This window comes from Manis javanica, chromosome 10 (assembly GCF_040802235.1).
Source record: "Manis javanica isolate MJ-LG chromosome 10, MJ_LKY, whole genome shotgun sequence".
Taxonomy (NCBI): Eukaryota; Metazoa; Chordata; class Mammalia; order Pholidota; family Manidae; genus Manis; species Manis javanica.
In genome coordinates this window covers 93,371,924-93,387,663 of record NC_133165.1, presented here as the reverse complement: position 1 = coordinate 93,387,663, position 15,740 = coordinate 93,371,924, and the positions used below count along the sequence as shown (strand labels likewise).

Genomic DNA, 15,740 nt, shown 5'->3' with positions numbered 1-15,740 from the left:
GCTTTTGTCTGGTTTCTTTTGTAAGATAGACTTTCAAATACCTCGTCATTTGGTGTAGATATATTCATACAGACACATCAGATCATTAGGTTGTACACCTTAAACTTAAGACAATGTTATGTGTCAATTGTATCTCAGTAACACTGGAGGGGAAAAAGGATAGCAATATAATAAAATACGCTATGGCGTGCTAAAGTGTTTTTAAAAAGCAAAGAAACAAACAAAAAAACCTAATATGCTATCCATTAGTCTCTAGTTAATACCTTCCTGATAAGCTTTTAAGCCCTATGAGAGCTGGAACCCTCTTCTCCCTCTTTGGTGTTACCCAGAGTTGACAGACAGTGCTCAGTATACAACAGGCTTTAAGTAACAGTCTGTGGAGGGTATAATATTGTATTGAATCTGATGTTCAGTCACATCAAATAAGCTTCCCGTGATCATTTCACTCTGGGGTCAGAATATTTTATAAGTCAATGATTTGCATATAGGAAATGCTGAATGAATGAATGAACAAATGAATGAATGAATGGTTTCTTTTTAAAAAAGCTGTATTTATTTAATGCTATCATCTATTATATCAATGCTATTATACTATTTATCATTTCAGAAACTTATTCTATGGGTACTATTTGTATATCCACTTCACAGATGAAGACTTTGAGTGTTTGAGTTGTTAAAAAACTTGCCCAAGGTCGTGCTGTCAGAGAGAAGTAGAGGCTGACCGATGCACAGGCAGGAAGCGATTTCAACAGGTTTAACACCAGGCTGTGCTGCCCCCTACTGGCAACTCCCGCTGAATCTGGCTTTGGGGGGTGTTTTAACCGACATTCAGTGTTACGTCTGGTTTCTTCCTTGTCTGGTTTCAAATGCCTTGTCATTTGGTTTTCATACTAGTGTTGCCCCATTTGCTAATTTGGATATATTTAGCATTTTCCCTGTTTACTTCTGAGCATTGGAAGGTAAATCTTTGTTCGCATAGATATGATAAGTACATTTCCCTTGTCAGCTGCAGGGCTGACTGGAAAATTAGGTGAGAAAGACAGCTTTTGGTGAACATAGATTTTATAGGTTACCAGGAAGGTCTCCCTACACTCCAAATCTCCCCCACTAGCTTCTTGATATTTAAAATCCCACCAATGCTGTGTCATTGCTGGGCTTCAAATTATGTCCTTTGTCAAAATGCAAATACAACCTGACAGCCTGCTTGCTTTTTCTTCTTTCAACCCTCTTTTCCTTCAATAAATATTTTTGGAGATAGACCGTAGCTGGGTAATGAGTTTTAGAGGTTTAAAGGTAAATAACTGGTCTCTGCCCTCAGGAAGATCTTGATTCTGGAAGCAGAAGAATGTATAAAGAAATGCAGAAGTGTTTGAGATATGCTGATGGAGGCATTTATAAGGTGTGGGGAAACCCAGAAGACAAGAATGCACTGCTCTACTTGGAGAGATGGGTGCAGCTATCTCTTAAACCTGAAGTCTTTCACATTTTGGTAAGAGTGAATTGTAAAGATTATTTTCCAGGTGGCATATTTTGATGTTAGGAGAAGGTTTGCAGTGAGTGTGAGTTTACTGGAATATTATATATATAGAAAGAGGGAACGACAGGGATGAAAAAACTTTACAAAGAGAAACCTGAAATTCGGAACTGAAAATAGACTGGGCCCTTTTCACATGAGCCTGTCCAAAACACCACAGTAAGAAGAACAGTATTTTTGCAAAAAGGCTTATGTGTATTCACTAGGCAGAAAAGGTTGTTGTGACTGACTGAAGACCACAGAGGCAAGCATTTCTTAATCGAACATACCAGGGATCAGCAAACATTTCCTATAAAGTCCCAGATAGTAAATATTCTAGGCTTTTCATTCAACAAACATTGCCAAGTATTGTACTAAGTCCTGGAGAAACAATACTGCAGCAATACCTCACTGATACACTAACACAATAATTTGCATTTTCCCATAGCTTTGTAACTATCCTCTACTTTTGTTCATACATTTAGGTTAATTAGGGTTAAAATCAATACAGACTTATTGATGGATCTCATCCTTCCTACTCTGAACAGCAAACTCTTACTTGAGGACTGAAGTCCAGAGAAAAAAAAAATCAATGGCTAATTCCCTGAGGATTCCTCCATGACTTTCCAAATAAAATGAGGGCTTTCCCCCCAATCCTACAGATTGGGTGGATAAAATTGGGCATGGGTCTTTTCGCTGGTGCCACAGAAGGTCCTTATTCTTGGGAGTGATGGCAAATATACTGCCATACCTGGAGACTGGGCTGGAAGTTCAGAGCTGGTTTCTGAAGTGATACAACCCACCTACATTCTAGATAAAGTCGCAGTGTATCATAATGGGTCTTTTCGCAAGTTGTCCTAGATTTAAACAGCACATCCTGTTCCTTTTATCTTTGTCTTCTGAATTTCTCTTTGAAAATCTGTTGAATGTTTCAACATTCAACATTTTCTCTGGAAAAATTTATTACTAAATAAATATTAATTAAGCCATAGGGCTAAGTCATGGACAATTCAAAATGAAAACCACGACCTCACGGATGTCAAACCCTGCCCCCAAAAGTCACAGCAAAATGCTGTACTTTTCAACGGGACCCTTGAAATGAGCACTGTCTCACTCATAAACACGAAGAGTGATTTGGGGGCTGTAAAACCAAGTGCCCCCATTAATACACCATCAGGTTTGCTATGTCAGAACAGAAATAAAGATACGTCAAAGAAAATGGCTAACAATTCTCATAGGACTGGAGAAAAGAAAAACATACATACCTGGATGGATGCATTTCTTCTCCCTGAAATCAAGTTTTAGAAAACATGTTTTAGTTTTGCTCAAACGCACCGAAAATTCCAAAGCAGAGATTTTGAAAGGAGAGGCAATTACCTTTCCTAGATGAAATGTTTTGGAATTTTCTTTTTGAAGGGGAGGTGGGGGGATATTACAAATCTGAATAATTTGCTCCTTCTGCCCTTTTGAACCAGCCACACCAGGTGTTTTCAAGGGTGTGGATTTGCCGCCTTTACCATCCAGGGCCTGATAGACCATCTCTAGCCTCAGCTTGGCAAGCCCTTTCTTAAAGTGCCTTCAAGGATATTGAAGCAAGTGAGCTAGACCCCCGTCCTCCCTCTGACCCCCCAAACTCCTCTTGTTTGGGAACCAGTACATCCTAAAGACTGTACGTCCCTCAGGAGCAACATCCTTTGCTGTCTCCCTGCACAGGACCCCCTGGCCTTGGACGAAAGGCGGCAGCCCAGAGGCCCATTTGCTCTGGGTTCACTGAATGAGAGACAGGAGGCTAGGGCCGTGTTACCTGAGGACTGGGGCGCTGTGTGGCGGGGCTGGGTGGTGAGTGACCTCCGGCCCCTGAAAGGGAGACCTGAAGCCTGGGCAGGGGCTCACATGAGGGCCCTGTGTCCAGGGCCCTTTTGGGGTCTGGAGGCAATCTTAACTGGAGTCTTGAGGGTGACAGGGAGCATGAGGAACCCTTTGGGCTTCCAGGTAGGCTCTTGGAAAGGTAGGATGGAGGACCTGCAGGCTCCTTCCAGCTGCTCCAGGTGGGCACTTCCCAGGCCTCCTGCTGAAGAGGTGAGTGGGAAGCCCCACCGCCAGTGCCCCTTAATCTCCGCAAGGTGGGAGATGTGGAGATGCGGCCTGGGGCCTGCCGGTCGAAGTGGAGAAGGTTCCCCTGGTTCTCACAGCGCCTCTGCGACAGGCTCCCCAGGCTGGGCCGAGGAGGGGCTCCACACGCTGGCGGCGGGCACGACTCCATCTCCCCCGGGCAGCTGACAGGCCCCTACGCTGGACGCTTCCAGGGGTCACGGTCAGGATGGCTGTTCTCTGGAGGACACGGGGTTGCTCAGTTGCCACGTCTGAGTGCTGCTCTTCCAGTGCATCTGTGTCCTTTTCCAGACAGGTTGTGGCGTCCTTACTGAGGAAGAGCGGAGTGTGGGATCTGCTGCAAATGAGGGAGGCTGAAGTGAGGAAAAAGGGGTCTGAAATTTCCCATGAAAACTTTTAATTTGTCAGAGGAGACAGGGAGAGCCCAGTTAACATGAGGAAAATTAACAGGTGATGCCAGCCTTCCCAGCTACATAGTGTGCATGATGAAATTCACTTACCATTTATTTAATATCCCTTCGAGGTTCAAATCAAAAAGTTTTTAAAAACCTTGGTAACTGGGGGGAGCCAAGATGGTGGCGTGAGTAGAGCAGTGGAAATCTCCTTCCAAAACCACATATATTTATGAAAATATAACAAAGACAACTCTTTCTAAAATAGAGACCAGAGGACATAGGACAACATCCAGACCACATCCACACCTGTGAGAACCAAGTGCCTCGCGAAGGGGGTAAGATACAAGCTACAGGCCAGAAGAGAATGGCATGATATACTTAATGCAATGAAACAGAAGGGCCTTGAACCAAGGATACTGTATCCAGCACGACTATCATTTAAATATGATGGTGGGATTAAACAATTTCCAGACAAACAAAAGCTGAGGGAATTTGCTTCCCACAAACCACCTCTACAGGGCATCTTACAGGGACTGCTCTAGATGGGAGCACTCCTAAAAAGAGCACAGAACAAAACACCCAACATATGAAGAATGGAGGAGGAGGAATAAGAAGGGAGAGAAGAAAAGAATCTCCAGACAGTGTATATAACAGCTCAATAAGTGAGCTAAGTTATGCAGTAAGATACTAAAGAGGCTAACCTTGAACCTTTGGTAACCACGAATTTAAAGCCTGCAATGGCAGTAAGTACATATCTTTCAATAGTCACCCTAAATGTAAATGGACTTAATGCACCAATCAAAAGACAGAGAGTCACTGAATGGATAAAAAAGCAAGACCCATCTATATGCTGCTTACAATAAACTCACCTCAAACCCAAAGACATGCACAGACTAAAAGTCAAGGGATGGAAAAACATATTTCAGGCAAACAACAGAGAGAAGAAAGCAGGGGTTGCAGTACTAATATCAGACAAAATAGACTTCAAAATAAAGAAAGTAACAAGAGATAAAGAAGGACACTATATAATGATGAAGGGCTCAGTCCAACAAGAGGATATAACCATTCTAAACATATATGCACCCAACACAGGAGCACCAGCATATGTGAAACAACTACTAACAGAACTAAAGAGGGAAATAGACTGCAATGCATTCATTTTAGGACACTTCAACACACCACTCACTCCAAAGGATAGATCCACCAGGCAGAAAATAAGTAAGGACACGGAGGCACTGAACAACACAGTAGAACAGATGGACCTAATAGACATCTATAGAACTCTACATCCAAAAGCAACAGGATATACATTCTTCTCAAGTGCACATGGAAGATTCTCCAGAATAGACCACATACTAGCCCACAAAAAGAGCCTCAGTAAATTCCAAAATATTGAAATTCTACCAACAAACTTTTCAGACCACAAAGGTATAAAAGTAGAAATAAATTCTACAAAGAAAACAAAAAGGCTCACAAACACATGGAGGCAGCGAAAGCAGTCTTAAGGGAAAAGTATATAGCGATTCAGGCACACTTGAAGAAGGAAGAACAATCCCAAATGAATAGTCTAACATCACAATTATTGAAACTGGAAAAAGAAGAACAAATGAGGCCTAAAGTCAGCAGAAGGAGGGACATAATAAAGATCAGAGAAGAAATAAACAAAATTGAGAAGAATAAAACAATAGCAAAAATCAATGAAACCAAGAGCTGATTCTTTGAGAAAATAAACAAAATAGATAAGCCTCTAGCCAAACTTATTAAGAGAAAAAGAGAATCAGCACAAATCAACAGAATCAGAAATGAGAACGGAAAAATCATGACAGACTCCACAGAAATACAAAGAATTATTAAAGACTACTATGAAAACCTATATGCCAACAAGCTGGAAAACCGATAAGAAATGGACAACTTCCTAGAAAAATACAAGCTTTCAAGACTGACCAAGGAAGAGACACAAAAGTTAAACAAATCAATTATGAGCAAAGAAATTGAAACAGTAATAAAAAAACTACCCAAGAACAAAACCCCCAGGCCGGACGGATTTACCTCGGAATTTTATCAGACACACAGAGAAGACATAATACCCATTCTCCTTAAAGTTTTCCAAAAAATAGAAGAGGAGGGAATACTCCCAAACTCATTCTATGAAGCCAACATCACCCTAATACCAAAACCAGGCAAAGACCCTACCAAAAAAGAAAATTACAGACCAATATCCCTGATGAATGTAGATGCAAAAATACTCAATAAAATATTAGCAAACCAAATTCAAAAATATACCAAAAGGATCATATACCACGACCAAGTGGGATTTATCCCAGGGATGCAAGGATGGTACAACATGATGAAAATCCATCAACATCATCCACCACATCAACAAAAAGAAAGACAAAAACCACATGATCATCTCCATAGATGCTGAAAAAGCATTTGACAAAATTCAACATCCATTCATGATAAAAACTCTCATCAAAATGGGAATAGAGGGCAAGTACCTCAACATAATAAAGGCCATATATGATAAACCCACAGCCAACATTATACTGAACAGTGAGAAGCTGAAAGCTTTTCCTCTGAGATCAGGAATAAGACAGGGATGCCCACTCTCCCCACTGTTATTTAACATAGTACTGGAGGGTAGCCATGGCAATCAGACAAAACAAAGAAATACAAGGAATCCAGATTGGTAAAGAAGAAGTTAAACTATGACTATTTGCAGATGACATGATACTGTACATAAAAAACCCTAAAGACTCCACTCCGAAACTACTAGAGCTAATATTGGAATTCAGCAAAGTTGCAGGATACAAAATTAACACACAGAAATCTGTGGCTTTCCTATATACTAAAAGTGAACCAATAGAAAGAGAAATCAGGAAAACAATTCCATTCACAATTGCATCAAAAAGAATAAAATACCTAGGAATAAACCTAACCAAAGAAGTGAAAGACCTATACCCTGAAAACTACAAGTCACTCTTAAGAGAAATTAAAGGGGACACTAACAAATGGAAACTCATCCCATGCTCATGGCTAGGAAGAATTAATATTGTCAAAATGGCCATCCTTTCCAAAGCAATATACAGATTTGATGCAATCCCTATCAAATTACCAGCAACATTCTTCAATGAACTGGAACAAATAATTCAAAAATTCATATGGAAACACCAAAGACCCCAAATAGTCAAAGCAATCCTGAGAAAGAAGAATAAAGTAGGGGGGATCTCACTCCCCAACTTCAAGCTCTACTACAAAGCCATAGTAATCAAGACTATTTGGTACTGACAGAAAAACAGAGGCACAGACCAGTGGAACAGATTAGAGACTCCAGACATTAACCCAAACATATATGGTCAATTAATATTTGATAAAGGAGCCATGGACATACAATGGGGAAAGGACAGTCTCTTCAACAGATGGTGCTGGCAAAACTGGACAGCTACATGTAGGAGAATGAAACTGGACCATTATCTAACCCCATACACAAAAGTAAATTCAAAATGGATCAAAGAGCTGAATGTAAGTAATGAAACCATAAAACTCTTTGAAAAAAACATAGGCAAAAGCCTCTTAGACATAAACATGAGTGACCTCTTCTTGAACATATCTCCCTGGGCAAGGAAAACAACAGCAAAAATGAACAAGTGGTACTATATTAAGCTGAAAAGTTTCTGTACAGCAAAAGACACCATCAATAGAACAAAAAGGTACCCTAAAGTATGGGAGTATATATTTGTAAATGACAGATCCGATAAAGGCTTGACGTCCAGAAGATATAAAGAGCTCACCCACCTCAACAAAAAAAACACAAATAATCCAATTAAAAAATGGGCAGAGGAACTGAACAGACAGTTCTCCAAAAAAGAAATTCAGATGGCCAACAGACACATGAAAAGATGCTCCACATCGCTAATTATCAGAGAAATGCAAATTAAAACCACAATGAGGTATCACCTCACACCAGTAAGGATGGCTACCTCCAAAAGACAAACAACAACAAATGTTGGCGAGGTTGTGGAGAAAGGGGAACCCTCCTACACTGCTGGTGGGAATGTAAATTAGTTCAACCATTGTGGAAAGCAATATGGAGGTTCCTCAAAAAGCTCAAAATAGACTTACCATTTGACCTAGGAATTCCACTCTTAGGAATTTACCCTAAGAATGCAGCACTCAAGTTTGAAAAAGACAGATGCACCCCTATGTTTATCGCAGCACTATTTACAATAGCCAAGAATTGGAAGCAACCTAAATGTCCATTGATAGATGAATGGATAAAGAAGATGTGGTACATATACACAATGGAATACTACTCAGCCATAAGAAAAGGGCAAATCCTACCATTTGCAGCAACATGGATAGAGCTGGAGGGTATTATGCTCAGTGAAACAAGCCAAGCGGAGAAAGAGAAATACCAAATGATTTCACTCATCTGTGCAGTAGAAGAACAAAGGAAAAACTGAAGGAACAAAATAGCAGCAGAACCACAGAACTCAAGAATGGACTAACAGGTACCAAAGGGAAAGGGACTGGGGAGGATGGGTGGGTAGGGAGGGATAAGGGGGGAATGAAGAAAGGGGTATTATGATTAGCATGCATAATGGGGGGGGTGGGAGAAAGGCGAGGGCTGTACAACACAGAGAAGACAAGTAGTGATTGTACAACATTTTGCTATGCTGATGGACAGTGACTGTAAAGGTGTTTGTGGGGGGGACCTGGTATATGGGAGAGCCTAGTAAACATAATATTCTTCATGTAATTGTAGATTAATGATAACAAAAAAAAAGTAAGAAAAGGGGGATTACTCCCTGATAGGATAAAACTAACTGTAAACCAACGATTAATGCATGCTTTAAATATCCTTAATTTTGATCATTTAAAGGGTGTCAGATGATCAGCTATGGAAGTACATTTTTCTGATAATATTCCTTTCTCTTAAAAAAAAAAAAAGCAGTTCCTGTGTGGTGAGCTCCAATAAGTTCTTCACAATGATATAAAGGGCATATCAAAGTGTGGGCAAAGGGTTTGTTTGTGTGTATACAGAGGATCAAAGCCTAATTTGGCTACCCAGAAAACGAATTAAGATATGATATGAAGAACTTCCAACATCAACATTCTCTGGAAGAGTCATTCCAGAAGATGATCATCAAAAAACATCAACAAAGATCCTGTCGCTGTTGCAGTTGTAGCTGCATTCATCCCACCGGTTCCTGGACTTGCCATTGGAATGAAGAAGGAGATATCTAAGCTGGCCTGTGCATACAGTAAAACAAAAAATTTGACTGGATCTATATTGTCGGAACTCAACCAAGAATTAGGAGAAGTGCAAGTTGCGGCGCTCCAAAATCTTGTGATTACAGACTATCTACTGTTAAAAGAACATATGGGATGTGAACAGTTCCCAGGAATGTGTTGTTTTAATTTGTCTGATTTTTCTCAAACTATTCAAATTCAGTTGGACAATATCCATCATATCATTGAAAAGTTTTCACAAATGCCTAGGGTGCCTAACTGGTTTTCTTGGTTTCACTGGAGATGGCTGGTAATTGTAGGTCTGCTTCGGTTATGTAGCTGTATTCCTTTTATGTTAATGTGTGTGTGCAATTTAATTAGTAGTTTAAAACCTATACATGCTTATGTTACTCTACAAGAAGATATGTCAAATAAATAATCAATCTTCCCATATTTTCTTCCATCTGCTACTTCTATAGCTTTTATTCTTCCTTCCTAATTACAACCCTTAAGTAGAATTCATGCCTCATATCGAATTTACCGAGTATCATAATTCCTCCAAGTGGTAAAGATACCTCAAGACAAATGCTGGGCATAGAAGCCACAGGGCATAAATCTGCAAAGAAGTAAAAAGCTAACCTTTTCAAACAATATGGCTTCTCTCTCACTTAGCAACTTTACATTTCCCTGTATGGCCCTGGAAGATGACTGGTTAGCCAAAGATGGGTAAGATTCCTCAAGGGAGGAACAACCTAAGACAGGCTCAGTTGCAGGGGGGCCATCAGGTGAGAAATTGGGGATCAACAGAGGTGAGGCTCAGAACCTCACCTCCCCTGTTTTGAGAGAACTCTTATGCATCTGTGGATGTTTTGTTGCCCTTGTCTAGCTTGGATTAATACTTAGTCTACAGGCACACACCTGATCATCTACATTTGCCCTCTTACAGCACTAAACTATGTTTTCCACCTTTATCTTGCATCTACCTACCACTTCAGCATTTTATTAAAAATAAAATAAAAAAATAATAATAATAATAAGGGAGAAATGTGGGATTCGTATATAAATCAAGTATAAAAATCAAACGAATATTCATATTTGACCTGATTATTTATAGTTCATAATGTGTGATCAAAACCAAAAGTTTCTGTGATGACTGCCCTTGCACTGTTCACCATGTAAGAACTTATTCACTATGTAAGAATTTGTTCACTATGTAGGAACTTGTTCGTTATGCTTCAGAAGATTGGAGACTGTTGAGAATTAGGCTTGGGGTTGATTAACGATTGTGCATTGAGCATTGAGTCCCCTATACAGAATTTTATTGTTGTTAACAACCATTTGATCAATAAATATGAGAGATGCCCTCTCAAAAAAAAAATAAATAAAATGAGACCAAAGGGAAAAAAAAAATAATTTTGAGCACTCACCACACACACGCACACACACACACACACATATTATATAATTATATCCAACTCATCTATAATGCTTACTATGTGTGCTAGGCACTTCCCTAAGCCTAGATTAGTAAACTATTGTTAATCTATCAAATAAATGTGAATAAAGCGTAAAAAAAAACCTTGGTAACCTAAGAGACTTCTTGGAAACCACAAAACTCATCATCTTTTGATTATTCCATTTTAAGAAAATCAAATATACATAAAAATTTTCTTTCTTTCCCCCTCCCTCCCCCCTCCATCCTTCCTGTCCTTTCTCTTAGTGTCATGGCATATTCCAAAGATGTAAGGATGTAAGAACAAGAAAATGAGGCCCTTTCCCTCACAGGTTAAATTAAAGAATGGGATATAGTTTCAAAGATATTGCTATAAAGGATTTGGCAAAAGATGTTCTGGATTTTACCCATCCCCATGTTTTGTAAAAATTACTTTCAAGTTTGAAAAGAAAACCCCAGACATCAGCCGGATGCCCCCACTTTTCATGAGCCGAGATGTTTTCTAGGATTCATCAACAAAATTACTTCTCAATTAAGCTCTTCTCAGGCTGAAGCAAAGCTGATTCTAACATTTGACAACGTGATTTGTGGTGATATGGAAATGACTTATTGCTGTTCCGTTATTTTGTAGTTTTCCACATGAAAAAGTCATTACATGCTGGAAAGTGTCTAGCCTCACCCATCCTGTCAACTATTGCATAAAAGTCAATGTAGCTTATTTACAGACCTGGTGTGGGACCATGGAACAGATAACTGGACCACCTTCACTCACCGGGGGCGATAGGGAAGGTGGTTTCAGACTGCAAGGCTTGCTTGCGGATGGAACATCAGAGGTTGACCACGTATTCTGAGGTCTCCAATAATAATTTTAGCACATCTATAATTCTCAAGTGAAACTCAGCGATCTGGAGTGCTTGAGGAATGAACACATTTGGATGGCCAAATTTTCAGGTTAGCTAGAAGTTAATTTTTTCAGTGCTATTATAATTTTAATTGCACTGACAATGCTGTTTAGGAGGACTTTCTCTATAGTGTATTATTTACTTCCTCAACTGGATAGTAGAGAACACTGAGCACCAATAAATCTTTTCCAGATGACCTGGCCTCCTCCTGCTGATTATCACCCACAGCACTGGCTGGAACACAGTGATGGTTCCTCTGTTTACTGTAGTTCTATGGAGAACACAATGCTTACTCCCGGTGTTAGTAGCACATGATAGTTCCCTCACACTAAGTGGCCTAACACTGGTATACTCCCTAATTTTTATTCATCGCTTTTCATAGTCTGTGTACTTGCCCATGGCAGCCGCTCCCCCCTTTTATTTGTTTCTTCTAATCTGTTCCAGGCGTACAAGTCCAGCAACCATGTGTGGACAGAATAAATAGGCTCTAAGAGGTACTCTTATCAGTACAGAGGAGGAGCCCTGTGCTATAGCATTGTCCTGACAACGCTGTGATACTGCTTTGGGGGACTCTGTGTTCTCTCATATTTACTCCCTAGCTGCTCTGGTTTAAGGCCAAATGAAACCAATGGCTGCTGGATTTTGCCCCAGAGAGCTGTTCGAGGAACTGCTTAGATATCACCTAAAGTCTAATCAACTCTTATCTTCACAAGAAACCTGCAATTCTTAATACTGGGCTGGCTTTAATGTTTCGAGCAGAGGCCTCAAATGTTAAAGAAGTTCACATGTAGAACACAAACGTCTAAGGCCCCCTCATTCTGGGGGTGAGGGGAGAGGGTAATACCAGCTAGCAAACTCACGTTTTAGTTAGGCTGGGGTGCAACTGGTCTTGGCTTTAGGTTGATCATTTCTGACTGCAGTTCGCTGGTCCCAGCTTCCCGGAGATACTGGGTGTTTTTTCAGGTCCTAACTAGAGAGGTCATTTCCTCATGCTCCCAACAAACAAATGGCTGAGGACTAGAGTTACAGGTACTTTCACACATGTACACACCCAGGGGATTTCATTAGTTTCTTCTTGACAGAGTTGGCCCAGTTCTACACAGCAGCCCTGTTCAAAGAACTCCTATGTTTACACAGGCAATTGCATAGCAGTTCTTTTAGAATTCTCAGCCCTGCGTCCCCCCTCTGTCATTGTGCCTTGTTTTTCCTCCTTGGGGGGCTGAGGACACTGCTTTGGGCTTCCTGTCCAGTCCTCCTGACTTAGGGGTGTAGTAGCCAATAGGAGGTTATTCTGTCCATAGGAACTAAGGGTGATTAGATATTATTACCCATCAGTGTCTCAAATGTGGGAACCAAGGTCGTAGTAACTGCTGGGATGACTCACTGCAGACAAAGGAACCTTAAACACAGCCGGGCCTGGGGAGATGGAGTGCAAAGAGGGGGAACCCGGCCCTGGGGTGCACAGCTGCTTGCTCCTCTGCCTCACTGCCACGAGCCCAGCAGGACCTGGGACAGGCTCTTCCCCTCAGCCCCAGGCTCCACGTCTGAAAGGAACTCCTGGGCCTCCCTCACTGGGTAGCTGCAGCAGTTACAGGACATTTCTGCATGGGGCCCCGGGGGCCTCTCTAAATGATTCCCCGTGGATCAGGTAAGGAGTCAAGTTAACAGAGAAGTTCAGGCTAACTCTAACACTCGCTTAGAGACTAAATCAATAAACGATCATTGTAAAGAAAATCCACCACCTGGCGACTGCTCAAGCTTTAAGAATTAGCAAACACCACCCATGCTGTTGGGGAAGCAATCTCAGTATCCTTGACATTAAACCACGCAAATTAATAATTCACCCGTTCTTCTTAGACCTGGAGGACCAGCAGGGCAGGACCAAGGGCGGCTGGCAGCAGCAGGAGCTGACGAGGGAAAGGGCCAGAGGGAGACCCGGGCAGCCCCTGAACGTCATAGGTAATACCTGCGGCTGTCCACCTCTGAAGCGGAGAGTGCGCGTGTGCGTCCAGGGAAGGGAGTCCGCAGAATGAGCTGCCAGGCACCGGCTCAGAACAGTTTCCACCTTGTAACAATGGACCCTCCCTAGCCCAGGGCAGGCGAGCTGAAATGAGGAACTGGCTTCTCCCCAACTTAGAGACTTCTCTAGCTATTTGTTTATGAAAAAGCCTATAGGGAGGCAAGGTCCATCTAAGACCTCCTTAGGTTTGTTTCTATTGAACAGTGGCTGATCTAATACAGGAGTAATGCACATGTGGCTTTTTACTTCCCCATCAGGTGTTCAATATTCATCATTGATGGTTCAGTGAGGCAGTTCTATTCTGTTTGTTTTTCTCTAAAGTTGTGAGAATCATTCCCTTCAACCTTAGTGGGCTCACATCCTGTGTGGATCCGTTTAATTAATGGGATGTTTTGAATAAGTGCTGATTAATAGAGGAAATGATCATTGTACTAGGGAATAAATTTGTGAACATTAATTTTCAAATAATTAAAATGCAAATGGGAAAGACTTGTATCTATGAGCATTTTCATTAGAGCAGTACACTAAAGAAACTTTATTTGGTGTCTGGGTGGGGATATTGCATACATTCCCAAGACTGTATACAGCATGCAAAAATAGTTCTAGACTCTTTATAAAAACAAATTTCAGCAATCCTAATTAAGTCTAGCTTACTGAAGTTTTCATTGCTTAGAAGCATTACAGATACTCACTGTGAATATTTCTTTAGGTCATTGGTTCTCAAAGTGGGTTCCTGGATCAGCAGCATCAGTAGCAATTGGGAGCTTGTTTGAAAGCAAATTCCCACCCTTCTCCCATCTCCTGAACCAGAAACTTGGGGTAAGCCTGAATGCCTGCATTTAATCAGCCTTCCAAATGATGCCTACACATGTTAAACATTTGAGAACTGCTGCTTTAGGGGAAAAGAAGGCCTAATTTATAGACCTTGGTCTTGTGGTAACCTTTCTATTAGTCTTGAGGCCTCTCACGTTGATCGTATTAGAAAATCATTTACTTAAAACTTTGAAAAATGACTTAACCTCCTTCCTTCCCCAACATTGCCATCACCACCACCAAACCAAAAACATAGCGTCAAGGGCATTTCTCTATTTTGCCAGTGTGGTGCCAGCAGAAAATAATCTGAGCTCCTGCCATGGCTGTCTAGAAATGAATTGTTTCACTTTAGGAAGAAAGAAAAAAAAAAGAATAAAATGTTTTAGCTTTTGGTTTGTGGAACGAAGGTCATACTTTACTCACTAGTCCCCTCATACACGCAGGACTGTAAAACCGTCCCTCCTGGAGGATAATAATAATAATAATGGGATATTTGATCCCCATCCGCAAATGGCCAACCTCTGGTTGTAACTTGAAGAAAATTAAGAGTCTATAGAAAGGTCACAAAGGATTACCAGAAAAAAAATAATAGCGCAACCTCTAAGGAGAAGGGGGATAGGAAGGTGTGGATAAAATGAGAGTTCCTGTGGCCAGGATTCTCACCTGGCCATGGTTGACTAGCTCACTGCACACCTGTGGGCAATACATGGCTGTTGACTCTATAAAAAGAGCTCCACCCAGTGCTCTGGGCACGATGCAGGGCTGCAAGGCTGCAGGAGAGCAGAGCAGAGGCTGGAGTGGTGGCAGCACTGAGGACAGAGGCCCAGAGGATGGCTGTGTGGGACAACTGTGCAGAGAGGCCCAGAGGATGTCTGTGTGGGATGGCTGTGCAGGCAGAGGGGTCCAGAGGATGGCTGTGTGGACAGAGGGGCCCAGAGGACAGCTGTGGGGACAGAGAGGCCCAGAGGTAGAGACCGGCTTGCTGCATGCAGACTCGCTCTGAGTGAATGGGATTTTAGTGACTGACCTGCCACCTGCAAATAAAGTTGGGTATAACCCTTTCACCCCAAGAATGTTTTGCTGTCAATTTCTTTAGTCACACTGAATCCATAGTGAACTTGCCATGGCTGAAACCCATTGGCAAAATAACTGGTGACAGCAGGATTCATTGTTGACCAAAGAAAAAGATAGGCTGCCCTTATGGGAGGGGTGCTTCAGTGGGCTGCCCTTGTGAATAGGGAGATAGTGGATTGTCCCCCAGTGGGTATGTGGTCTCAGGTGGCTTGCCTCCTAGAGGACT

General features: G+C 41.5%; 1 protein-coding gene across 2 annotated transcripts in view; it reads right to left on the bottom strand.

Moving 5' to 3' along the window:
* PLEKHG7 (pleckstrin homology and RhoGEF domain containing G7) overlaps positions 1-14,293 on the bottom strand; it is a 55,445-nt gene extending 41,152 nt beyond the window's left edge. The window contains exons 1-3 of one of the 2 annotated variants that reach the window (XM_073213618.1): positions 13,574-14,293; positions 3,318-3,962; positions 2,779-2,801 (exon numbers count right to left, since the gene is read on the bottom strand). In XM_073213618.1, coding sequence (XP_073069719.1) covers positions 2,779-2,801; positions 3,318-3,776 — 482 coding nt within the window. In that variant the 5' untranslated portion in view covers positions 3,777-3,962; positions 13,574-14,293. Of the gene's footprint in view, positions 1-2,778; positions 2,802-3,317; positions 3,963-12,467; positions 12,591-13,573 lie in introns of those variants that run through there. The other variant, XM_073213617.1, reaches the window with a different exon arrangement.
* Between the last annotated feature and the right edge of the window lie 1,447 nt (positions 14,294-15,740).